This window comes from Lissotriton vulgaris, chromosome 2_1, assembly GCF_964263255.1.
Source record: "Lissotriton vulgaris chromosome 2_1, aLisVul1.2, whole genome shotgun sequence".
NCBI classification, from domain to species: domain Eukaryota; kingdom Metazoa; phylum Chordata; class Amphibia; order Caudata; family Salamandridae; genus Lissotriton; species Lissotriton vulgaris.
The window spans coordinates 1,953,711,409-1,953,737,578 of record NC_141687.1 but is presented as its reverse complement, the minus strand read 5'-3'; the positions used below and the strand labels follow the sequence as shown (position 1 = coordinate 1,953,737,578).

Sequence of the window (26,170 nt, the reverse complement as noted above, 5' to 3'; positions counted from 1 at the left end):
CATTCCCCGTCGTCGGAATGGGAGTCTCGGTAACAAAAAATACCATAGTAGTAGGTACAAAAGAGAAAGGGAAAGCCTAGGCCTCATTCCCTTTTGTAGCATATCAGCCTCTTTTTGTAAAAGAGATCAAACTCTAGGCATCAGCCAATCAGAAGAGCCTCACCCCTGGAACCTTCCTGAAGGAACCTCAGAGCCTCAGATTTTCGTAGCCATTGTGTACTAGACACCATACTTGCTGAAGGCTGAGCTTTCCCCGGGGAGGTGGGTGGGCGCATGGGAATCTATGAAAGTTACCAATACTGGGGAACCAAAGTTACAGGTAAGTAACTTGTTTTCTTGCCCCAGTATTGGAACTTTCATAGATTCCCATGCTTTGTATCAGAATAGCAAGCAGTAAACCATCATAAACACATTTTGTAAATAAGTACCTTATAACATTAAAAATGAAATCACAAAATGTGTACCAATGGAAGGTGGGATAGAAAGGAAAGCTCACCAATCACTTGAAGAGGTTCCTCAAGACAGCTTGGCCCACCGCCGCTTCATCCTGCTGCAATGACTCTAAACAGTAATGCTTAGTGAAAGTGTGCACGCTGCTCCAGGTAGCAGCCCTGCAAATGTCCTTTATATGTACCGCCGCAAAGAGGGCCGTTGAGGATGCCACTGATCTCGTTGAGTGAGCACGGATCCTACCCACCAGAGGTTTTCCTGCTATGTTGTGGCAATGCAGAATAGCACTCGAAATCCATCTTCAGATCCCCTGCTTGGACAGAGGAAGACCTTTGCTTGGACCACCAAAGGCAATGAACAATTGCGAAGTCTTTCTAAATTCCTTGGTACGGTCTAAGTAGAATTTTAGACATCGTTGTAAATCCAGAGTGTGCAATGTCTTCTCCGCTGGAGTGACTGGGTTTGGAAAAAATGTCTTCAGAATTACTGGTTCATTTAAGTGAAAGTCTGTAGGAACTTTAGGAATGAATTTTGGGTTCGTCCGCAAGATGACCGTGTTCCTTTTGAACTGTAAAAACGGCTCTTGGATAGTAAGGGCCTGCAACTCCCCCACTCGCCTAGCCGAGGTTAGGCCTAAGAGTAGAGCCAATTTCCATGACAAGTATTTCAAGTCTGAGCGGTGAATCGGCTCAAATGGTTCCTTCATCAGTTGAGCCAGGACCAAGTTCAAATGCCAAGTTGGAGGAGGAGGTCTCACTGGCGGATAGACCCTGAACAGGCCTTTGAGGAATTGCTTAACAATTCTTGAAGACAATAATGAAGGACCAGAGTCAGATCTCCTGAATCTTGAAATTGCCGCCAAATGGACCTTGATCGTAGAATGGGTCAGATTAGACTTTGCCAGCGAGAGTAGATAAGGTAGGAGTTGATGAGGTTTCGAAGTAAAAGGATCAACCTTTTCCTTTTTACACCAAATACAAAACCTTTTCCATTTTAATCTGTATGTCTTGTTTGTTGAAGGTGCTCTTGCCTGGGAAAGGATGTCCTTGATCTCCTTGGAAAGAGGGACATTCATGAATTCTCGCTGGGCAGGAGCCATGCAGTCAGGTGTAATGATCTTGGGTCTGGATGCCAAACCTGTCCTCCGGACATTGACAGAAGATCCGGAACCTCCTCCAGCAGCCATGGAGGAACTAGCGACAGCAGATGCAGTTCTGTGTACCAAAACTGTCTCGGCCATGCTGGGGCTATTAGGATTATTTTGCATGGTTCCGCCTTCATCTTCTTGATGAGGCGTGGAATCAGGGGAATTCGTGGAAACGCATAAAGAAACCTCCCCGTCCAGGCTATCGACAGGGCATTGCCCAATGAGCCTTGATGATGGAACCTGCTGGCGTATGACCGGCATTTCTTGTTGGTCGGCGTTGCAAATAGGTCCACCTCCGGTGTGCCCCATGTCTGAAATAGCAGATCCAGAACCTGCTGTTTTAGTTCCCACTCGTGACTGACTGAGGATAACCTGCTCAGTCTGTCGGCTCCTTCGTTCAGCACTCCTGGTAAGTGCTCCGCCTTTAGTGAAATTCCCTGAAGAATTGACCATACCCATATCTGTTGAGCTTCTCGCGACAAGAGGAGTGATCTCGTTCCTCCTTCTTTGTTCACATAATGCATAGCTGTGGTGTTGTCCGTCCTGATGAGCACTTGTGAACCCTGGAGTCGCGGAAGAAAGGCTTGAAGAGCTAGCCTGATCGCTCTCAGCTCCAACAGATTGATATGCAGTTTTTGCTCGCGAGGAGACCAATGGCCGCTGACCTGCAGATCCTGCATCACTGCTCCCCATCCCTCCAATGACGCATCCGTTGTTAGTATTTGAGGCGATGGTACGCTTGCGAAGGATAGACCTTGGCACAAATTATCTTGATGTGATCACCAAATCGCTGCCTCTTTCATCTCCCGAGTGACAACCACCTTGTCCTCGAACGATCCGTGCACTTGTTTCCATTGGAGGTCCAGTTGTTCCTGCAGGGGACGCATCCGCAGTCTGCAGTGCGGAATTAAGGGAATACATGATGACATCACCCCTAGCAGCGACTTGTAGATGCGTACAGAAAGACACCTTTTTCCCCGAAGGTTTCCTGCCAACTGTTGTAGTTTCTCTATCCTCTCTTGAGTAGGAAACGCCCTCGAGAGCTTTGAATCTAACACTGCTCCTAGGAACCGTGCTCTTCTTGAGGGCATCAGCGTGGATTTTTCTCTGTTCAAAGTGAGCCCCAGATTCTGGAACAGATTGGTGCAAGCCTGCACAGCGTCCTGCGCTAACCTTCTAGACGGGGCCTTCAGTAACCAATCGTCCAGATAAGGGAAGACCTGGAAGTGGTTCCTTCGCAGAAATGCTGCCACCGGTGCCAGCACCTTCGTGAAAATCCTTGGGGCAGAGCGAAGACTGAACGGCAGGACTCTGAACTGAAAATGGCTCTTGGCCACTGTGAAGCGTAGGAACCTTCTGTGTGCTGGGTGAATCGGGACATGGAAGTACGCGTCCTCCAGATCGAGTGTGGCCATGAAATCCCCTGGACTGATCATCTTCAATATGTCCTGTAGGGATACCATCCGGAAGGATAGGGAGACGAGATAAGTATTTAGCTCCCTGAGGTCCAGGATGGGGCGCCATTTTTCCAGCGTCTTTTTCACCAGGAAGAACCTGGAATAGAAACCTTGGCCCTGTTGTTTGGAGGGGACCGGCTCTATCGCCCCTTTGCGGAGCATCTGTTGTACCTCGAGCCGTAGGAGATGCAGATGTTTTGATGGAATGGCTGCCGGGGGCCTGGGTGGAGGGACTTCCAGAAATTCCAAAGTATGTCCTCGCTTTATGATGTTGATCACCCAACGGTCCGATGTTATTTTGGACCAATTTTGAAGGAATTTTGATACCCTGCCTCCAACTGGTGATTTCTTGGAGGAGGGAACAGTAGGCAGAGCCAGGAGGCCGCTATTGGCGTTTGGACGTGTCCCGTCCACGGGCAGCCTGCTTGCCCTTGTTGTAAGGCCTCGAGTAACCCGAAGATTGGCCCTGTCTTTGCTGGTATGACTGGCGGTTTTGCTGGTATCCTGAGCTGTTCGAAGAATAGCGTTGCTGCTGTTGTTGGTATGAACCTCTATAACCACCTCCTCTGCCTCTCGAACCTCTGAAGGGAGATTTGCGATACTGGAGGGTACCTAGCGATCTGGCTGTTTCCGTGTCCTTTTTGATCTCTTGAAGAGTATCATCTATTAATTTTCCAAATAGGGCCTCGCCATCGAAGGGCAGATCAAGGACCTTGTTCTGAGTTTCCGGTCTAAACCAAGTCGCCTTCAGCCACCCTTGGAGTCTTAACACTGCCGCTCCTGCCAACGCCCGAAAGGACGTTGTGGCAATGTCCATGGCACAGTCTATAATTTCCATAGAGACCGCCTCACCCTCTTGTAAAGTCTTCTTTGCTTCCACCACTGACTCCGGTGGAAGCTGTTCCAGATATGGAGCTATATCACACCATAATTGGCGATCATATCGTCCTAATATCGCCAAAGCATTGGCGGCACGTATTAGCAGGCTAGCCATCGATGAAAATCGCTTGCCCGTGTTATCAAGTCGTCGTCCTTCCTTGTCAGGAGGGGCCGTTAAGGGAGCAGAGGGGTTCCGTGACTTCCTCTGTGCTGCCTGTGAGATGACAGAGTCAGGTTTTGGATGGCCCGTCAGCGCTGCAGGTCCATCATCTGGTGCTTTATACTTTTTATCCAGGCGCAGTAGCACAGGGACCACCGTCGCTGGGTTTTTCATAGCTTTCAAACCTTACTCCCACAAATGATCCACAATTGAAATCGACCTTGTTGTCTTGCGGTGTGTTTCTTTGAAATCATATAAGAAACAGTCCGTGGTTTGAGCGGGCATTACCAGTTTAAATCATTCAGCTGCACGTTCCATTAGCAGGTGAAAACTGCCGATGTCAGCAGGAGGTGAATATACCAAGTCTTGATGAGGCGAAGCTTGGTCTGGCATGATGTATTCATCTTATTCATCCCCATCATGATCCCACTCTTGGTTACCATTGGATGATTCATCATCATCATCCCCATCCGGGTCATCGGCTGGCTCTGACGGAGCCTGAGGCACCGGCCGCTGAGGTTGAGGTGGCGTCTGAGGGACTACAGATGAGGGGTTCCTCACTGGTGTCGAAGGAGCAGACCGATGTGGTGTTGGTCTTTCTGCTTTTGACTTATAGTCCTGCAGCATCTTGTGGAGGTCATGCAGGAATGTTGTAGGGACCGAAATCATGTCTTGTGGCCCATAGCCCTTAGAGTGGGCCATTTGATGATATTCTCCTTCCCCTTGGTCATATGCCCCTTCTGAATCTGTCTCTTGACTCTTGATAAGTAGCTGAGACGGGCTATTGGCATAGTCATAAGCATCCTGTCCGTATTCCTCAGATTCTCCCTGGTCCAACAACAGAGTTGGCGGTAAAGGGGTCACCCTTCTCGGGGATGTCATCTCAGGAGTGATTCTTGTTAAAGAAAGTCACTCGTCTCTCCGTAGACAGTATCGTCGATGGTTCCGTCGACGCCGGAGATATCCTCGTCGACGATATTGGAATTACAGAAGTCGTCGTCGACACCACCGTCGACGAGCCCGCCGACGTTGAAGATATTGTCGTCGTCGTCGATGCACTCGTCGACGACACCACCGTCGTCGATACCGTCGTCGACGATGATGGTTTCCTCGTCGACGATGGTACTGATGCTGTCGACGACGTCTTCGTCGCCGATGTCGTCGGCACACTCCCCGCCGACGCTGCCGTCGACGATACCTTCTTCGACGACGAGGACGAAGCTTTCGTTGACGATTCTCCCGCCGATGAGCCCGTCGACGGGACCAACTGGATTTTGGGCTTAATTTTCTTCGACGACGGAACCACCGTCGACAATGTCTTCGTCGTAGAGGACTTAGAACTCCTCTCTGAAGAATGTGAGGAGGGTTTTTTGAAGGCTGGGTCTGTCTTCTCACCCTTAGGAGGCGAAACCAGTTCTGCCTTATCCTTCCCACTGCGGTGGGGGGAACTTCCTGAACCCCGGCTATCAGACTCTCTGGGGGTCTTTTTAGAAGCCTTTGAGGGGCGCTCAACAGAGGGGAACCTCTACCCCTTTTCACTGACCTTTTTGAGGAAGCAAATGAAGACGATTCCTCCTCATCACTGGAAACTCCATGTTTCCTCTCCTTCTGCCTCTGTAGCCATGTAAGCAGTCTTCCAGCACGATCTCTCAAGGTCTTGGTGGAGAGAGTGCAGCAAATTTTGCAGTCCTCTGCCTTGTGATCCGGATAAAGGCAGTAAATGCAATCCTTGTGTTTGTCCTCCACAAACAGCCTTTTCTTCCCGCAGGTGGAACAGGGCTTGAAAAGGGCTTTCTTTTTCTCAACTTCAGACATCCTGATGAAAAGGAGAGATTTCTGAAGTAAACTGAAGAAATCCTGAAGAAAAAACTGTAGAAATCTACTTGAAAGAGTTGAAAATAGAGCAGAGCTCAATGGAGACTCCCTAGCACAACGTGCGGTAGAAAATCTGAGGCTCTGAGGTTCCTTCAGGAAGGTTCCAGGGGTGAGGCTCTTCTGATTGGCTGATGCCTAGAGTTTGGTGTCTTTTACAAAAAGAGGCTGATATGCTACAAAAGGGAATGAGGCCTAGGCCTTCCCTTTCTCTTTTGTACCTACTACTATGGTATTTTTTGTTACCGAGACGCCCATTCCGACGACTGGGAATAATACAAAGCATGGGAATCTATGAAAGTTCCAATACTGGGGCAACTATTGTCTGTGACTTCCGTTCGTGCCATGTGACACAGGGGGCCTACATACTGCTCAAGGCTTTCCAAACACATAAAGCAGATGTCAGCCGTAAAGCAGATGTCAGCCGGGAGCGTTTAATCAGCCAGCTTGTCATGGATCCTTAGGGCATTTGCAATGGCAGGGCATTTTTTTAAATTGGGATTTTTCACATGTGGCAGGTTGTCTGTGTTTGTGACATTTCTGAAAGCAGGATATCTCGAAGTACAGTGCACAGTGGTGCCTGAGACATGTCGGATTGCAGAATGGGCTTGTTGTGCTTGGTTGGTAGAATCAGTGTTTTATAGGGTGTCTTTGTGGGCCATATTATGATGTGTTTGAGATGTGTCATGCATGGCATGAAGCACAGCAATGCAAGAGGGGCAGAAAGACGTTTCCACAGTGCTTCAAATACAACAACAGTGGACGTATTGTGGGGCAACCTAGAACAAGCATTTGCAATGCAATAGGTCTCGCATTAGGAAAGTGTGAACTATTGGTATTGTAAATCCCAATTTGTTTAATATGTGTTGGCTTTGAAAATATATAAATTAATAGCATTGTTATTCACAAAGCCAATAGCTTACACTTTCCTAATGCGAGTCCTATTGGCTATGGCAATGCTTGTAGGTAGCAAGCAAGGACAGTGCTGTTGTGGTGCTGAGTGATGATGTGGTTGGGCTGAGTGATGTGGTGGTGTATTAGAGTGATGTGGTGGTGTCCCAGAGTGATGTGGTGGTGTCCCCGAGTGATGTGGTGGTGTCCCAGAGTGATGTGGTGGTGTCCCAGAGTGATGTGGTGGTGTCCCCGAGTGATGTGGTGGTGTCCCCGAGTGATGTGGTGGTGTCCCCGAGTGATGTGGTGGTGTCCCCAAGTGATGTGGTGGTGTCCCCGAGTGATGTGGTGGTGTCCCAGAGGTGATGTGGTGGTGTCCCAGAGTGATGTGGTGGTGTCCCCGAGTGATGTGGTGGTGTCCCAGAGTAATGTGGTGGTGTTCCCGAGTGATGTGGTGGTGTCCCTGAGTGATGTGGTGGTGTCCCTGAGTGATGTGGTGGTGCCCTTGAGTGATGTGGTGGTGTCCCTGAGTGATGTGGTGGTGTCCCTGAGTGATGTGGTGGTGTCCATGAGTGATGTGGTGGTGTCCATGAGTGATGTGGTGGTGTCCATGAGTGATGTGGTGGTGTCCATGAGTGATGTGGTGGTGTCCATGAGTGATGTGGTGGTGTCCCTGAGTGATGTGGTGGTGTCCCTGAGTGATGTGGTGGTGTCCTAGAGTGATATGGTGGTGTCCCTGAGTGATGTGGTGGTGTCCCTGAGTGATGTGGTGGTGTCCCTGAGTGATGTGGTGGTGTCCCTGAGTGATGTGGTGGTGTCCATGAGTGATGTGGTGGTGTCCATGAGTGATGTGGTGGTGTCCATGAGTGATGTGGTGGTGTCCATGAGTGATGTGGTGGTGTCCATGAGTGATGTGGTGGTGTCCCTGAGTGATGTGGTGGTGTCCCTGAGTGATGTGGTGGTGTCCTAGAGTGATATGGTGGTGTCCCTGAGTGATGTGGTGGTGTCCCTGAGTGATGTGGTGGTGTTGTGAGGCGTGCAGCAGTGTGAGGTGTGCAGCAGTGTGTGGCTTACAGCAGTGTGTGCCGTGCAGCAGTGTGAGTAATGCAGCAGTGTGCAGCAGTGTGAGGCGTGCAGCAGTGTGAGGCGTGCAGCAGTGTGCAGCATGCAGCAGTGTGAGTAATGCAGGAGTGTGCAGCATGCAGCAGTGTGAGGCGTGCAGCAGAGTGAGGCGTGCAGCAGTGTGAGGCGTGCAGCAGTGTGAGGCGTGCAGCAGTGTGTGGCGTGCAGCAGTGTGTGGCGTGCAGCAGTGTGTGGCGTGCAGCAGTGTGAGGCGTGCAGCAATGTGTCGTGCAGCAGTGTGCAGCATGCAGCAGTGTGAGTAATACAGCAGTGTGCAGCAGTGTGTGGCATGCAGCAATGTGTGGCGTGCAGCAGTGTGTGGCGTGCAGCAGTGTGTGGCGTGCAGCAGTGTGCAGCATGCAGCAGTGTGAGTAATGCAGCAGTGTGCAGCGTGCAGCAGTGTGAGGCGTGCAGCAGTGTGAGGCGTGCAGCAGTGTGAGGCGTGCAGCAGTGTGCAGCATGCAGCAGTGTGCGGTGTGCAGCAGTGTGAGGCGTGCAGCAGTGTGAGGCGTGCAGCAGTGTGTGGTGTGCAGCAGTGTGTGGCGTGCAGCAGTGTGTGGCGTGCAGCAGTGTGAGCCATGCAGCATTGTGTTGTGCAGCAGTGTGCAGCATGCAGCAGTGTGAGTAATGCAGCAGTGTGCAGCAATGTGTGGCGTGCAGCAATGTGTGGCGTGCAGCAGTGTGAGGCGTGCAGCAGCATGCCGTGCAGCAGTGTGCAGCATGCAGCAGTGCGTGGCGTGCAGCAATGTGAGGCGTGCAGCTGTGTGAGGCGTGCAGCAGTGTGTCGTGCAGCAGTGTGCAGCATGCAGCAGTGTGAGTAATGCAGCAGTTTGCAGCAGTGTGTGGCGTGCAGAAGTGTGTGGCGTGCAGAAGTGTGAGGCGTGCAGCAGTGTGCCGTGCAGCAGTGTGCAGCATGCAGCAGTGTGAGTAATGCAGCAGTGTGCAGCAGTGTGAGGCGTGCAGCAGTGTGAGGCGTGCAGCAATGTGAGGCGTGCAGCAGTGTGTGGCGTGCAGCAGTGTGAGTAATGCAGCAGTGTGCGGCGTGCAGCAGTGTGAGGCGTTCAGCAGTGTGAGGCGTTCAGCAGTGTGAGGCGTTCAGCAGTGTGAGGCGTGCAGCATTGTGAGGCGTTTAGCAGTTTGTGGCGTGCAGCAGTGTGTGGCGTGCAGCAGTGTGAGGCGTGCAGCAGTGTGTGGCGTGCAGCAGTGCGAATAATGCAGCAGTGTGCAACAGTGTGAGGCGTGCAACAGTGTGAGGCGTGCAGCAGTGTGCGGCGTGCAGCAGTGTGCGGCGTGCGGCAGTGTGCAGCATGCAGCAGTGTGAGTAATGCAGCAGTGTGCAGCATGCATCAGTGTGAGGCGTGCAGCAGTGTGTGGCGTGCAGCAGTGTGTGGCGTGCAGCAGTGTGTGGCGGGCAGCAGTGTGTGGCGAGCAGCAGTGTGCAGCATGCAGCAGTGTGAGTAATGCAGCAGTTTGCAGCGTGCAACAGTTTGGAAGCGTGCAGCAGTGTGAAGCGTGCAGCAGTATGCCATGCAGCAGCGCGCAGCAGTGTGCAGCATGCAGCAGTGTGCAGCACGCAGCAGTGTGTGCAATGCAGCAGTTTGCAGCGTGCAGCAGTGTGAGGCGTGCAGCAGTGTGACGTGCAGCAGTGTGAGGCGTGCAGCAGTGTGAGGCGTGCAGCAGTGTGAGGCGTGCAGCAGTGTCTGGTGTGCAGTAGTGTGTGGCGTGCAGTAGTGTGTGGCGTGCAGCAGTGTGTGTCATGCAGCAGTGTGCAGCATGCAGCAGTGTGCAGCATGCAGCAGTGTGAGGCTTGCAGCAGTGTGAGGCGTGCAGCAGTGTGAGGCGTGCAGTAGTGTGAGGCGGGGATATTAAAGAGTCAGTCGTAAGTGGGCCTGAACAGAAAGAGTAAAATAAATATGAGAACAAGAGAGATGAAATAGAGAGAAAGAAAAAAAGAAAAAAATTAAATAGAGGTTACGGGGAAGCCACTTTGAGAAAGAAGCGCAAAACTCCGGAATTCAAAGGGGGTGATACGGAGAGTGACATTAGAAAGAGGCAGAGGAAGTGAGACAGGATGGAGCGAGGTTCAAGGCAGAGTAATAGTAAAGATAGGAAGTTAGAGAGACAAGAGAGGCACACAGCGAAAGAGAAATGAGGGTGAAGTAAATAGTGTGTAGACTGAAAGGAAAGAGGGAGAGAAGTTTGCAAAAGAAAGACTGACAGTGAAACAGAGGAGGAAACTGAGGAGGCAGAGCGGGCACACAAAGAAGAAAGACCTACGGAAAAGGGCAGACTGCGATAGGAGGGAAGGGTAATTGAGAGCTTGAAAGCAAACGGTTAGCGAGAGACTGCGGAATGCAGGCAGAGGATACACAGGAAGGGAGGAGAATTCGGAAGAAAGAGTCGAGAGAAGAGAGACGGGAAATGGGGCAGACGGGAAACAACAATAACAGCGCAACTTTTACAACGTACTACCATTACAACAAAACTTTTACAACGCAAGATCCATTACAACGCATGCTTTTACAACGCATGCCATTACAACGCAGATGCTCTTACAACGCATGCCATTACAACGTAAGTATGGCTAAGTATTTAATTAAAAGAATATTAATTTTATTTTATTTTAATTTTCTTAAAATAATTATAATTTAATTTATTATAATACATTTTAATATTTTAATTAAATTTAATTTGAATTAAATGTTTTTTAATTAAACACCCAGGAGTTAGAATAGTAATTTTAACCCCTACTCTATCCAAGACTTACCCTACTATTACACCCCCCTGGAGTTAGAATAGTAATTTTAACCCCTACACTATCCAGCACTTACCCTACTATTACACCCCTCTGGAGTTAGAATAGTAAATTAAATTGTATTAAATAAAACTAAAAATTAATTTAAATACATTATTGAAAAAAATCTAATTAAATTAAAATAAAATTAATATTAATAAAATTATACACTTACCTATACTTACGTTGTAATGGCATGCGTTGTAATTGGATCTGCGTTGTAATGGCATGCGTTGTGGTGGACCTTGCGTTGTAAAAGTTGCGTTGTGAATGTATGCGTCATACATTCGGGCAGACGTGGGACGGGGAAGAAAGAGGCTCAAGGAGCTACTAATAAAATAAAACAAATGTGCTGTTTGTATGTTTTCTCCTGCTTTAACAGTTATAGTGTTTGCATGAAGTTTAAAACTGATATAGTTATGGGGTATTATGATGCTGTTTAAGCGTAGGTATAAAAAAAAATACTTGTTAGAATTGTACCGTAGACGCATTTAAAAAATGAGTGCTGTTGCTAAAACGGAAGAAAGACAAAGCGTTACAAAGACTTCAAAATCCACGCACGTAAACAAAGCCCTGCAGGCTAAAAAGTGAATGCAACAAAAAGTTACTCAAATGCATGTACTAATAAAAACAACGTCTTATGTGGGAGCATGGAAGCAAAATAAAAATGGAAGAAGGCACGCACTGGATAATAAAGTGCTGTGGTTTGTTTGTTCCTTAGTTTGTTTTTAGGGTGTTGCGAAATGTCAGGTTTGTTGAAAATAAATAATGCCTTTTAAGCAATTCTTGCTTTTAGGTGACCCTTGCTGTGTTTTTGGAAGTTTTTTGGGAGGCGCTACTGTGCTACATTTCCCTGATGGTGCGCGCTACTTTTCTTCCTCATTTTACTTTATTTTAGGGTTTGGGGACATAACAAGTGTGGAAGGCTTGCTATGGTTAGCTAATACAAAAGTGCTTTAAAAACTTAAGAATTCCCACATGGGAGAACGCTGCGCCGTAGTATGCTAAAAGTGAATGCGGCATGGGAAAGTAATAAAAACTCGCATTTGAAATAATGGATGCCGCAGCTTAGTAAGCAAAAGCACTGTGAAAATGCGTAACTGTTATCGTCACGGAAACTGTGGGCATAAATAATGCTGAAGACACATATACATTGAAAGTATTACGAAAGTATTTCAAAAGTTCAAAAAGCCACACAACTAAACAAAGCGCCACAGGTTGGTTAACTAAATGCGCCCAAAAGTTCTGTAAAGGCATGTACTAATAACAAGCCCTCTGCATTGCTGTGGCGCGGGAGCGGGAGTGCATTCCTTTGAAGTCTGATGCGGGGCGGGGGAGCGGCAGCCTTTGAAGTCTGATTGGGGGGGAGTGGCAGCCTTTAAAGTCTGATGCGAGGCACAGACAAATGGTGGTGTGTGACGTGGCTGGCGTTGTGCACGTGCCTGTCTCACATGAACTGTGTCTAATCCGCCACTTTGGTAGACTTTTCGGACCGCTTACTATAATCTCGCTGGAGCAATGCGCAAGCGCATTGGCTCAGGCGAGTCCTAAAAATCATATGCACACCCTAGTCCCTCGCCAACCCCTGCCTACAGTCTGGCCTCATTAGATACTGAGAAACATTTTAGTATCTTAAAAAAATATAATAAACATTTTAGTATCTTTAAACATAAATGAATGGAGTTTCGGCAGTGCATTACCTGAAGAGAATCACTTCTGGTTGTTCCCACATTTGGCAGTGAAGAAACATGAGGCACTACGCTGTAGCGTGGTTTGCCCAGGATCACACAATTTGGCTAAGTGCGAATCTGGGATTTGAGCATAGATTTTCACTTGCCATTATTCAGCCACACAAGGTGTCTGCACCGTCTCTACTTTTGCAGAAAAAAGCCATTGCTTCATGTATTAATGAAGTGTGGTCAATAAAACATGCATGTCGAATAAAGGAACTACATGTTAACCAACCTGATACTACAGGAGACGTCTGTCCAGATAGTAGATAAACCCTATGTAATCCAATCACAAAAGAGCAAGAAAACTCATTTTTATGTTGGTGTGACTGGCATCTATTGACTTAACAAACAACACTTGTTTATGCCGCCATGCACAGTAAAATAAATCCACAGATACGCTTCCAATAGGACTCCGTGTTACCAAGGACGCAATGCTTTACCTTTAATCATTGTTGTTTTCAAACAGGAGGTCAATTGCAGCCACTGAAGAGAACCAGGACACCCTTAACAACTGAAAAAAAGCATTTGAAATGTAATGGGTCTCGCATTTGCGACAGTTGGAGCTATTGGCATTATAAATGCATATATACATAGTGCGTGTTTACGCACCGCTTGCAAGTTTTCACAACACATGAATAAAAGGCATTGCTATTTACAACGCCAATAGCTCAAACTCTCGCAAATGCGAGACCTATTGCATTGCAAATGCTTGTTTTACTTTCTTTTCCTTTAAAACGACGTGCTAAAGAGGCTTTTCTTGTTACTTTTCCTAATATAGCGTCTTTGTAACACCGAAACAGACTTATTTTTTAAAGAAAATAAACAAATAATACATCGCTATAATCAACTGCCAGAAAGTTTGTTTTTTTATTTAAAAAGTTTTTTCTAAACTTTTTTTATAACTATTTTAGAAAAAGTACTTTGGGATCCGACGCATGGGTGGGGCAAATCTATTCTTGTGATTATCAATGGAGATCCCCTTAAAGGAGAAATTGATTTGTATTTGCAGCAGCTGCAACTACCATGCATATTCCTTACCATAGAGTCCTACGCCACTACAGTGCTAAAATCACAAAAGACCAGGATTCAAATTATTACAAATACAAATTATTTTCCACATTACTTCCAAATACAGCTAGGTGTACACAGCTGATTCCAATATAATTATTGCTTATCGGAATTTGGCATGACAATGCCTAAAGTTGGTACTGTACCCATCTTGGAAGAGCAGCTGACAGGCATCATTGGCCAAGTTCATGAGCGATTTCTTCATCTCCTTCTGAAGCTCCTCATATGTGCTCTGTGCTTCATCTACATATCTTTCCCAGTTCTGGTTAATCGGTAAGTAAGATACACCCATTTCCAGCATTCCAGCAAAAGTCACTGGGTGGGGGCACCTGCAGAAAAAAACCAAAAGGTAAATAGAGGAAACTGTAAAAGGACAAAAATCTTCCCTTGTAATCACTTATGACAAACTTGTTGAATGTAATAAATACTGTACTAAAATATCAGTGGAAGGGGAATCCTAGGATTGAGGCCGCTTGGAAATGAGAAATATGTGGAGCTGCTTTACTAACATTTGATTTGAGCAGTAGTGTCATTTTCATGCACTGAAAGGGCTAGATTTGAAGAGACTACAACAATTTGACATGGACTTTTACCTCTTATGGCATCTAAAATCTGGCATCTAAGCAGCCTACAACTCCAAAGGGCATAACAGCTGAAATGTAATCTATGGATGTAAATTGGTAGCATGTTCCACAATATAAGCTATTCGGCACAGTACCGTCAGAAATGTCCTTTCTCGAGACAGTGGTACAGAATCTAATAGGCTGGAGGCTGCAGTTGGCTTTCATACCTGTAAACTATGACACTTACTGCACATTACTCCACTTAAGCATATTTTGAACAATTTAATGCCAAATCAGGAGCCAGGAAATAAAAGAAATTTTTATGGAGTGATAATCTATTAGATCCTAACAACTAATTGTACTCCCACACAAAACACCACGAGTTTAGTGATCTATGCACAAACTGTGCAAAACGGAGTGACGCCATCTGTGACTTCCATTTATTTTCCAACACAAGCCATTTTCTCCACAAGTTTTAAGCAAACATATTTCCTTCCTAATCCTTCAAAGTGCACTCAACAGAACAATGAGGAATGTGGGTGATGACAATGTATTCACCAGAAAGAGCATTACCAAACATAAATAAGTAATTCTTCTGATGGATCTTCCACCCGCAAGATGCCCCACCTTGTGAATCAATACCAAAGCAATGCCACCTCAAGAGAGGTGGGGCTAAGGAGTGGGCTTTACATAAGAATGTCCTGTAGAATCAAGAGGGCAAAATAACCCTCTGCAGACTTTTGAATTGATGCAGTAGTTTCTCTTCAAAGTATGGCCAGATACCCACGAGGCTGTCTGCCCAACGTCTAAATTAGAGATTTCCCAAGCCACAGCTTTAGTCACTGCTTCTGTCCTAGTTGAAAGACACCTAAAGGCTTCTGGAGAGAAATTTTTTGAAGAGGCAGAAAAAGTTTAATGTAAGAGGATATCCATCGCAATATCTCAATAGGGTCCTTTTTGGAACTACTTTTTCTTGCTTTGCATTGGTGAATCTAACTAACAAAGAGCAGACAAGAAAACAAGTTACTTACCTATAACTTTGGTTCCCCAGTATTGGTAACTTTCATAGATTCCCATGCTTTGTATCATTCCCCGTCGTCGGAATGGGAGCCTCGGTAAATAGAAAAAACCATAGTAGTAAGCACAAAGTGAAAAAATAGGCCTAGGCCTCATCTCATTTTGTAGCTTATCCACCTCTTTTTGTAAAAGAGACCAAAATTCTGCAGTAGCCAATCAGAGCAGCCTCACCCCATAGAACCTTCCTGAGAGAAGCTCAGAGCCTCAGATTTTCGTAGCCGTTGTATACAGCTATCCACCAAGACCCGAAGAGTGAGCTTTCCCAGGGGAGGTGGGTGGGCGCATGGGAATCTATGAAAGTTACCAATACTGGGGAACCAAAGTTACAGGTAAGTAACTTGTTTTCTTGCCCCAGTATTGGAACTTTCATAGATTCCCATGCTTTGTATCAGAGTAACCAGCAGTAAAGAAGAAGCATATTTTGCCATACATGAATCTGAAATGTGACACATCTCTGAAAAGAACAGCAGAACACATAGGATCATAAAATATGACAATAATGCAGTATACAAAATATGCAATAGGAAGGCGGGATAGAAAGGAAAAGCTCACCGACTTATTGGAAAAGATTCCTCAGGACTGCTTGGCCCACTGCTGCATCCTCCTTCACAGAAGAATCCAGACAGTAGTGGCGGGTGAAGGTGTGGACACTGCTCCACGTTGCCGCTCTGCAAATGTCCTTGATAGGGACTCCTGCGAATAACGCCGCAGAGGAAGCCATGGATCTGGTAGAGTGAGCACGAACTGCTCGCTGCAGAGGTTTCCCAGCCGCCTGATGACAAAATTGTATAGCACTGGAAATCCAACGGGAAATACAAGCTTTAGAAACTGGACAACCTTTGCGTGGAGCACTGAAGGAAACAAAGAGCTGTGAAGATTTCCTGAAATGCTTCGTTCGCTCCAGGTAGAATTTCAGGCATCTGTGAATGTCCAGAGAGTGCAAAGTTCTTTCCGCAGGTGAAGAAGGCTTTGGAAAAAATGGTTTCAAGACCACGGGCTCATTCAGGTGGAATTCCGAAGGTACCTTCGGGATAAACTTAGGATTCGTCCGTAGAATCAGCACATTATTCTTAAACTGGAGAAATGGTTCCTCAATCGTGAAAGCCTGGATCTCACTTACTCTGCGAGCCGATGTCAGGGCCAAGAGAAGAGCCACTTTCCAGGAAAGAAACTTAAGGTCAGACTTATGCACAGGTTCAAAAGGGGCTTTCATGAGAGATGACAAAACTAGATTCAAATGCCAGGCCGGAGGTGGCGGCCGGACTGGAGGAAAGACCCTGAACAAACCCTTCAGGAATTGCTTGACAATCCTTGCCGACCATAGGGAAGGACCTGAAGATGAACGTCGGAATCTAGAGATGGCTGCCAGATGGACCTTTATCGAAGATGGAGCCAATCCAGATTTTGCCAGTGAAAGTATGTAAGGCAAGAGTTTGTGCGGAGAAGAAGTATATGGGTGTAAACCTTCCTTCTGGCACCAAACACAGAATCTCTTCCATTTGGCACGATAGGTCTTGTTGGTACTAGGGGCTCGAGCCTGAGCCAGAATGTCTCTACATTCCCTTGAGAGATCTAAACCCTGGAACTCTCTGAACTCAGGAGCCACGCTGTCAATCGCAGTGACTTCAAGTCCGGATGTAGAACCTGACCGTGAGACATTGTTAGCAAAGTCGGAACAGGATGCAGGAGAACTGGCTGGTCCTGGGAGAGGAGAAGAAGTTCCGAGTACCAAACCTGTCTGGGCCATGCTGGAGCGATCAGAATCATCCTGCACGGTTCCACCTTGAGTTTGCTGATCAACTTCGGAATCAGTGGAATGGGCGGAAAGGCGTAAACAAAGGCGCCTGACCAGGCAATCAAAAGCGCATTCCCCAGGGATTCCCGATGGTGAACCCTGCTTGCGAAGGACAGGCATTTGGCGTTCTGGGGAGTCGCAAACAGGTCGATGGATGGTGTCCCCCATCGAGCAAAGAGTTCCTCCAGAACGGACTGATTCAGTTCCCACTCGTGAGAGACTGTCCTCTGACGACTCAAAGCGTCCGCCCTGATATTGAGTGTCCCCGCTAGATGTTCCGCTGAGAGGGAGACATTGTTCTGTATTAACCAATTCCATAGCGTTTGGGCTTCCTTGGAGAGGGTGGAGGATCTTGTCCCACCCTGTTTGTTTACGTAGTGCATGGCTGTAGTGTTGTCCGTACGAACCAGCACTGCACTGTTTTGAATCCTCGGAAGAAAAGCTTGAAGAGCCAAACGGATAGCGAGAAGTTCCAGGAGGTTGATATGGAACTTGCGTTGCACTGGACTCCAGTGACCGCTGACCTTCAGCTCCTGGAGGACCGCTCCCCATCCTTCCATGGAAGCATCCGTTGTTACAATAAGGGGAGATGGTGGAAGAAGGAACGATAGACCCTTGGAAAGATTGTCTTTTTGCAGCCACCAGCTGCCTGCTTTTCTCATCTCCTTGGTAACGACAACCTTGTCGTCGAAGGATCCTGTGACTTGCCGCCACTGTCTGTCCAGCTGCTCTTGTAGTGGACGCATCCTGAGCCTGCAGTGCGGAACTAAAGGAATGCAAGATGAAATCGATCCGAGAAGCGATTTGTACCTGCGAACTGTCAGTGTCTTTCGAGATTGGAGAAGACGAGCTGAACACATTAGTTTGGTCTGGCGTTCCTCCGACGGGAGGGCTAAGCAACTGTCCGTGTTCAGGATGGCCCCTAGGAACCTTGCTGACTTGGATGGGCATAGAACCGATTTTTCCCTGTTGAGTCGAAGACCTAGTCGCTCGAACAGATCTTTGCATGTCCGGACTGCACTGGACGCTTCTTGAACAGATGGAGCTTTCAGCAGCCAATCGTCCAGGTATGGAAACACTTGAATAGCTTGCTTCCTGAGAAAAGCTGCCACCGGAGCCAGAATCTTTGTGAAGATCCGCGGGGCGGACCGGAGACCAAATGGCAGTACCTTGAATTGAAAGTGACTCTTGCCCACTGTAAATCGAAGATATTGCCTGTGAGCTGGATGAATAGGAACGTGGAAGTAGGCGTCCTCCAAATCTAGGGTCGCCATATAATCCCCTGGATTGAGCAGACGAAGGATGTCCTGAAGAGTGACCATCCTGAAGGACAACTTCACGAGATAAGTGTTGAGCTGCCGTAGATCTAAAATTGAACACCACTTGTCCTTTGTCTTCCGAACCAGGAAGAACCTGGAATAGAACCCATTCCCCTTCTGCGAAAGGGGTACAGGCTCTACCGCCCCCTTGGTGAAAAGTTGGTGGGCTTCGAGATGAAGGAGCCTGAGATGTTTGGGAGGGAAGGCATCCGGCGCTCTTGTTGGAGGAAGGTCTTGAAATTCCAATGTGTGTCCTTCTCTGACAATCTGGAGGACCCACTGATCCGATGTAATAATCATCCAGTTGTTTAGGCAATGGGTAATCCTGCCCCCCACTGATGTGAATGAGGGAACAGGAACAGTGGAAAGAGCCACCTGGCCGCTATTGTTTCCTGGTGTTGTCTCTCCTTTGCTGACCCTGACGTCCTTTAGGCTGCTGGCGAGAGAAAGAACCCCTTTGAGAGTATTGTGGCTTATATGTTTGGCTTGATTGAGATCCAGAAGAGTAGCGATTTTGATTTCCTCCACGATAAGACGAAAAACCTCTACCTCTAGCTCCCCTGAAAGGCACTTTACAATACTGCAATGTACCCAAGGACTTAGCTGTATCCGTGTCCTTTTTGATGCCTTGCAGGGCCTCATCGACGTGCTTGCCAAACAGCATCTCACCGTCGTATGGTAGATCCAAGATCTTATTCTGCACCTCTTGCCTGAACCATGTGGCCTTTAACCACCCTTGGCGTCGCAGAACCGCCGAGCCGGCCAGTGCTCGGAATGCGGTGGTCGCAATATCCATTGCCACATCAATGACCTCCGAAGAGGCCCGTTCCCCTTCGAGCAAAATCTTCCTCACCTCCTCTTTAGAAGAATCTTGCAGTTCGTCTACAAATGGAGCAAGGTCGCACCACATTTGCCGATCATAGCGTCCCAGAATCGCTAAAGCATTGGCTGCTCTAACCAGGAGACTGGCCATAGCTGAAAACCTCTTGCCTACATTGTCTAGGCGCCTGCCCTCCTTATCCGGCGGTGTAGTCATCGGCGTAGAAGGATTCTTGGATTTGCTCTGGGCAGCCTGCGAAATGACCGAATCCGGTTTCGGTTGGCCAAGCAAACATGCCGGACTGCCATCGGGTGCCTTGTACTTCTTTTCCAGTCTCGGAAGTACCGGGAGGACTGTGGCCGGATTATGCATAGCCTTCAAGCCCTCAGACCAGACATGCTCAATGATCGGAATGGACCTCACTGACTTTCTGAATGGTTCTTTAAAGTCATATAAAAAGCAATCCGATTGAACTGTGGTCACAGGGAGACCAAATCTCTTGGATGCCCTGTCCATTAGGTTGTGAAACCCTCCAACGTCCGCTGGAGGCGAAGTAACGGTATCCGGATCGGTGTTGTCCGGATCTATAGGGTCAGCAGTATTCCATTGCGCCTGTTGATCTTGATCAGGATCCGCTTGCTGGTCTGCATCTGAAGACGCAGCGTCATCATCATCTGTATCCTGCACCTGTACCACCTCCTGTGGGCGCACTTCCGGCGCAGTGGCACGCTCTCTTGGGGGCAAAGAATGGTCTGCCACAGGTCGTAATGTCTGAGGCGGAGGTGTCGAGGGGCGCACTTGTTGGGCTTCCGGAGGCGCAGGGAAACGTTGCTTATAGTCCTGCAACATAAGTTGTAAATCCGCCACTAAAGTAGATGGTATTGCCACCATACCTTCAGGTAATTGTCGCATAGGCTGCTGTGAGGGTATGTGCCTGGTAGTAGTGCGCTCCTCCTCATAATAATGCTCTGGAGCATAGTGCTGTCGTTCCATATGCTCCTCCTCAGAGCTAAATTCCTGAACTTTAACCTGGAGGTCAGAAGGGCTATAGGCCTGCCCAAATTCACTGAAAGTCTCTTCCTCAGAGTCATCCTCCAAGAGTAGGCTAGGTGGTAATTTCTGAACCTGGCGAGGAGACGTCTTCTCTGGCGTGATTTGCTTCCTTTTCCGCGAAAAAACATGTTTTTCCGAAATTTCCGTCGTCGACGAGGTCGTCGTCGACGAGGTCGTCGTCGACGAGGCCATCGTCGACGGGAAGGTCTTCTGGGTCTGAGTCGACAGTGGAAGTGCAGACGTAGATACTGTCTTCGTCGCCGAGGATAGCGTCGTCGACGAGGTGAAACTCATCGTCGACGATGGTGGTATCGTCGACGGGACCGTCGACGAGCTCGTCGTCAGCAACATGGTAACCGGCGTCGTCGACATCGTCGTCGTCGAAGTCGTTCTCGTCGTCGACACCGCCGTCGACGCCAGCCTTGCAGACATTGTCGTCGACGTGGAGATGGTCACCCTCGTCGACGACGAGCAGGATTCCGGAGCCTTGAAAACCGTCGACGGTGTAGGCGTCGTCGACACAGCCGTCGTCGAGGCAACTTTGGCAGAGCTGTCCTTTTTAACACTCGTCGACGACGTACCTGGGAGTTTAGTCGTCGACGACTTCTGCTTCTTGTCTGAAGCGACCTCTTGAGCAGGGGTTGAAGGCTTTTTGACCCCACGATCTTTTTCTGAGGGAGGTGAAGAGACTGTAGAAGCCTTTCTCACCTTTTTTGAGGGCTGTTGTTCCTCAGGCTTACCCTGCCTCTCCTTTTCACCTCGGTGAGGAGATTTTTGGGCAGCCGGCCTGTCAGACCTGTCAGAGGTCCCTGGTAAGGCCTTGTGACGGGACTCGTCTGAAGTAGAAAGGGGGGACCTACCCCTTTTCAGAGACTTTCTGGATGACACCATCGACGAGGAGCCCTCACTGTCCGAAGAGATAATGTCTTTCCGGTCCTTCATCTTCTGAAGCCATGTGAGGAGACGTCCTTCCCTGTCCCTCAAGGTCTTGGCTGAGAAGGATCTGCAAATCGGACAGCCTGTTGGTTTATGGTCCGGATACAAACAGTAGATACAATCCTCATGTTTGTCCTCGACAAACAACCTCTTTTTGGAGCAGGTGGCACAGGCTCTAAAAAGGGCTTTCCTCTCCGACATGATGAGAAAATATCCAAGTAGTTGAAGAAATAACAAGAGAAAACTGAAGAAAACTGAGCAGAGCTCAATGGAGACTCCCTTGCACAACGTGCGGTAGAAAATCTGAGGCTCTGAGCTTCTCTCAGGAAGGTTCTATGGGGTGAGGCTGCTCTGATTGGCTACTGCAGAATTTTGGTCTCTTTTACAAAAAGAGGTGGATAAGCTACAAAATGAGATGAGGCCTAGGCCTATTTTTTCACTTTGTGCTTACTACTATGGTTTTTTCTATTTACCGAGGCTCCCATTCCGACGACGGGGAATGATACAAAGCATGGGAATCTATGAAAGTTCCAATACTGGGGCAATCCGTAAATTCCCCCTATTCCTATCACTGTACAAACGAAGGGCCAGCCACATATCCAAATGATATAGGCTGTCCTCCTTAGAGGGGGCTGGCAGATAGAGCACAATGCATGTGATGGGCTGTCCCAAATGGAAGGGTGACACATATCAAAGAAAGAAGGCTAGAGTCCTAAGCACCAGCTTGTCAGGGATACCAGGCAGTGTACAGAGGCTGGACTGACAATGCCTGCAGCTCACTCACACAATGTGCAAAAGTGACTGCAATGCGAAACACAGTTTTCCGAGTTGGGAGTCTAAAAGTACACGTATTCAGAGGTTTGAATGGAGCACACATCATGAAAGTGATAACCAACTATGTATTGAGTGGAGTTATGTGGAACTATATGAACCTGTTCTTTCACACTCAAGCATTTGTGCGTTCGAACTAAGCTCAAGAATCATGGACTGAAAGCAAATCTTGTAGAATCTAAATCAGAGTCTTAGTGTACTCAACAGAAAGGGACAATATGAGGTGGGCCAAGGATAACACAAACTAAAGGTCATTAGACAGCTTAGCCTGTATAGGATCAACCTTCTCCTCCCAGCAAGCGATATAGTTGGACCACCAACTTATATATAACTCGAAACACTTTATGGAAGAGCAATGTACAACCAAAATGACACCAGCCACCTCCAACAGTAGATTAAAACCTCTCCAGCTGGTTCCACTCGATACCCTTGCAACAGAGGAAGCAAAAGAGGAGGGAAGATGGTGGGAGGGAATAAGGGAGAGTGTGGTCAGCGTTTGGCGTGCCAGACCATCCTGGACCAATTACTGGCTAAAAGAGACAGCCATGCTCCATCCCACCTGACGTCAGTACTCACTGGATCAGCAGCAGAGGTGTGAGTGCATAAAGGAGGCTGGAATTGACCCTCGATGAACAAACACTAGAAAGTATGAAACTAAATTGTAAATGCTTTAGGAAGTAGAAATAGCTTTACCAGGGTTACGCTCTACTGGGCGAAAATACCCATACCACTTCTGGTTGCAAACGCCACTTGTGACTAGCAAGATGCTTCTTGCTGTGTTTGTATATCGTGATGCTGAGGCACTGTAAATCACTGTTAGAGAGACCTCCTAAAGTTACAAACAGCAATACAGTATCAGAACCCAGTGAGGGCAAGGGATCCCACACTGACACATGGCAATTGAGTTGTCTGTCAGCACCTGGATTTACATGTCCTTGACATAAAGTAGGAAGGCATTCACAGCCATACCGAAGGAGCACAGCTCCATAAGACTGATTTGATAGTGTGGCTACTTGGAATACCAGAAGCTCCTGTTCTCCACGTTGACCAGGTGACTTACCCATCCTAGACTGGATGCATCTGTCACGCCCAACATCAATGGAACTGGAGGGGTTAACAGTCTGTCTAGGTCAGTTGGTATCTGATGATCCACCACTGATGATCCTGGACCTTCTCATCAACAATCTGATTCATGTCTGTGAGGAATCCCCTATGTGGCGGTCACTGCAAGCAAAGGTTCCATTGAAGGGTCCAGATGAGTAAAGAGTACAAGCAGTCTCGGAACTGCCATGGACGGGTCAAGCGCTCTTGCCTGAAACTTGGAGATCATGGGCTGCCCTTAATGTTTTGGTGAAAAGCCCTAATGGCCACCAGTTCCAGAATGGACCTGATAAAGGGAATGCCCTGAGAACGTGGAAGACAGGACTGTAGTGAGACCAAGATTATCTGAGGCGAGCCCACCTCCACAGGCCATTGTTGAGGTATATATGGATCCCTGGCCTCGAATATGCGTATATACCAGGGAAATAACCTATGTATAGATGTGAAAGGCTACTGTCAGGTCTAATGCAAGGATGTAACTAGTGCCAACCCATTAAAAAGCAGGGATACCTCCTATGGGCCTGCAGGATCAGTCCAAGAATGTACACATCCTGCAGGTCTAGAGGACAACATCCAGTCCTCAGAATCCAAGGTCATCAGAGCCTGAGCGAGTGGCATAATTTTGAACTTGTGCTTCTTGAAGGACGAGTTCAATATTCTGAGTACAAAAATTGGTCTCAAGTCGCCATTTCCCTTCAGGACAAGGAAGGACCTTGAATAGCAAGCTAACCCCTTCTTTGCCTCAGATGCCATTTTAATAGATTTCATGGTCAGCAACTACATCCTTTCTTGGGACAGAATAGCAGCATGATTTGCGGAAACTGGGGGGTAGGCGAAACACTAGATTCGCCTCCCCCCATACCACCCCTCCTGGTCTTAACTGGCTGATGGAAGGGAAACCAAAAGGGCTTGAAGGCAGCCAATTCACGTGAGGAGGAGAACTGCTGTTGCTGTTGGTAACTTCTCTCCTACCAAAGCCCCTGCACATGGAGCCATGAAAAGGCTCAACAGGACGCAAAGGTGTCTCGGACAATAGCCAGGGGCCCTTCAATATACTGGGATCTTCGGATACTTTTGATGAAATTGGCAGCAGTAGTAAACAATCCCAGGAACACGCTGAAGCGTTGGTGTCCTTAAAGCATTGAAGCACAAAATGTGCACTCTCTAAGCATAATAGTGCCTCATTAAATGGCATTTCCATAAGTAAGGAAATTCCCTGGAAAATATGGTCGAAACCGTCTAGACATTAAGTTAAATGTCTACACAGGTGCCCATATTCTAACACGATTGATTTCAGTAGTATGCAGACCAGAACTCAAGAGGTATTTTGCTGCGCCTTGGCCATCCTGTACTGTCAGTGCAAAGATATTTTGATTGTCTTTAGGTAAAGCAGGCAACTTCTCATTAGCCATGCCGCAAAGGGTATGAGTGTAGTAACCCAAGAGGCAAACAGCATTCAAGGATTGTAGTGCTAAGCTAGCAAAGGAAAATACTATTTTTCCCATAGTATTTATCATCTATGATTAGCTCTCTGGCAGAACAGTGGGAAAAGAATTCGGATTGGGTTTGCTCATAGATGCCTGAAATATAAGGCTCTTAGGACTAGGATGCTTCGTCAGGAAATTTGGATCCCCTGGGAAATGTCACTACCATCTAGCAATCAGGCAACTGACTTATGGGGTCCAGAAAGGCGTGGACCAAGCCACCATATGCAGCTCAGTCAAGGCATCCTTAAATGGCAATAAGGGCTTCAAAGTAGAGGGCCCGGGCAGCAAACAACATTTTGGTCAGAAAGTTAGCCTTCGTTTAAAGTGCAGGAAGCTGTTAGTCTAGCACCTCTATGGCTGTGCATACCACTATCACAAAATAAGCATTCTCTTCTTTAGGGACCACCAATGGAGTATTCAATTCCATCTCTGGGTTTGTGGACAAGTGATTAGTGTTCTGTGGATCAATTCATAAGCCAGCATTAATGTACTGAGATGGGGGCAAAAAGGTCCACCTTTGCGTTGATGTGTTCACTGTGGGAATATGCTCAATTCCTTGAAAGCATCAGAATCTGAATCAAAAAGGTACTGTCTCTGAGGTAATGGAACAGAAGGGGAGGTGTCCTCAAACTGAAGGTGAGCATTGTTTGTTGTAGAGCACGACATGGTGGGTGCTCTAGCCAAAGCAGGTTGCAGATCTTCAATCAAAGGTCGAACAGAATCTGGTAACAGGCCTCCAGATTCAGGGTCAGCCCTAATAAAGGAACAACTGGTGGGGGCCAGTTACCAAGAAGTCAATCCAATGCCTGGCACTGGAAGCGCGGAGTGTGCACAGGGTCTGTTGGAGTCCAGGGGAAAGTTGCAGGTGGAAGTCTGATTGGCGGCCCAGGCAGATCATTAGGGCCGGATGCCCACCAGAGGGATCTGGAACCATCTTGTAGAGCTGCAGCATGGCCTGCTTGAAGTCCACAGGTTGGTGTGGAGTCAACAATGGCCTGGAGAACACAGCTGCATTAGCTCCAGAATAGTAATCGGATCAAGTTGGAAATCTTCTACAGAACAGCAATTGGATTAAGTTGGACTTGAAGCAAGAGTCAAAGCGTTTTAGCGCAGACTATGAAACCACTTCTTGGAGAGGGAGATATCTTTAAAATCTAATCTTTTCATGCCCAGCCAGACACCCTATTTAAATGCTAATTACACAAAAAGTACTGAATGGTTTTACACCAAAACAGGAAAAGGCACTTACATGAGAAAAGATTGACCTTATTCACAAATTTGGTGTTATTCCGTCCAGCTTTTCTGTATGGAGGAGCAAATAATCATATTAAAAATTATAATGGTAACTGTAACTTTTCAGACCCTCGTCATTTTTTTGTCCCCTGCTTTCCATCAAGAATCAACACACAACACATGATATAATTTGCATTGCCTGCCATGCTCAAAGCACCAATTTGCCAAAAGTATAGAAACTAAACAAAAAGTACAAATTTAGTTTTAAAGATATATACGGACCATCATTTGTGGAGTTCTGAGATCAAGGAACTCCATAAAAAAAATCATAAAATATTCAAATCCCATTATCCGAAGAAGATTTCGTCCATCATCCATTTAG

The 26,170-nt window shown here is 47.5% G+C and overlaps 1 protein-coding gene across 3 annotated transcripts in view; it reads right to left on the bottom strand.

Moving 5' to 3' along the window:
• Positions 1–26,170, bottom strand: part of POLG (DNA polymerase gamma, catalytic subunit) — a 796,646-nt gene that overhangs the window by 576,558 nt on the left and 193,918 nt on the right. For all 3 annotated transcript variants that reach the window (XM_086958137.1, XM_086958139.1, XM_086958138.1), the window contains exon 7: positions 13,720–13,902. In XM_086958137.1, coding sequence (XP_086814263.1) covers positions 13,720–13,902 — 183 coding nt within the window. The remainder of the gene's footprint in view (positions 1–13,719; positions 13,903–26,170) is intronic.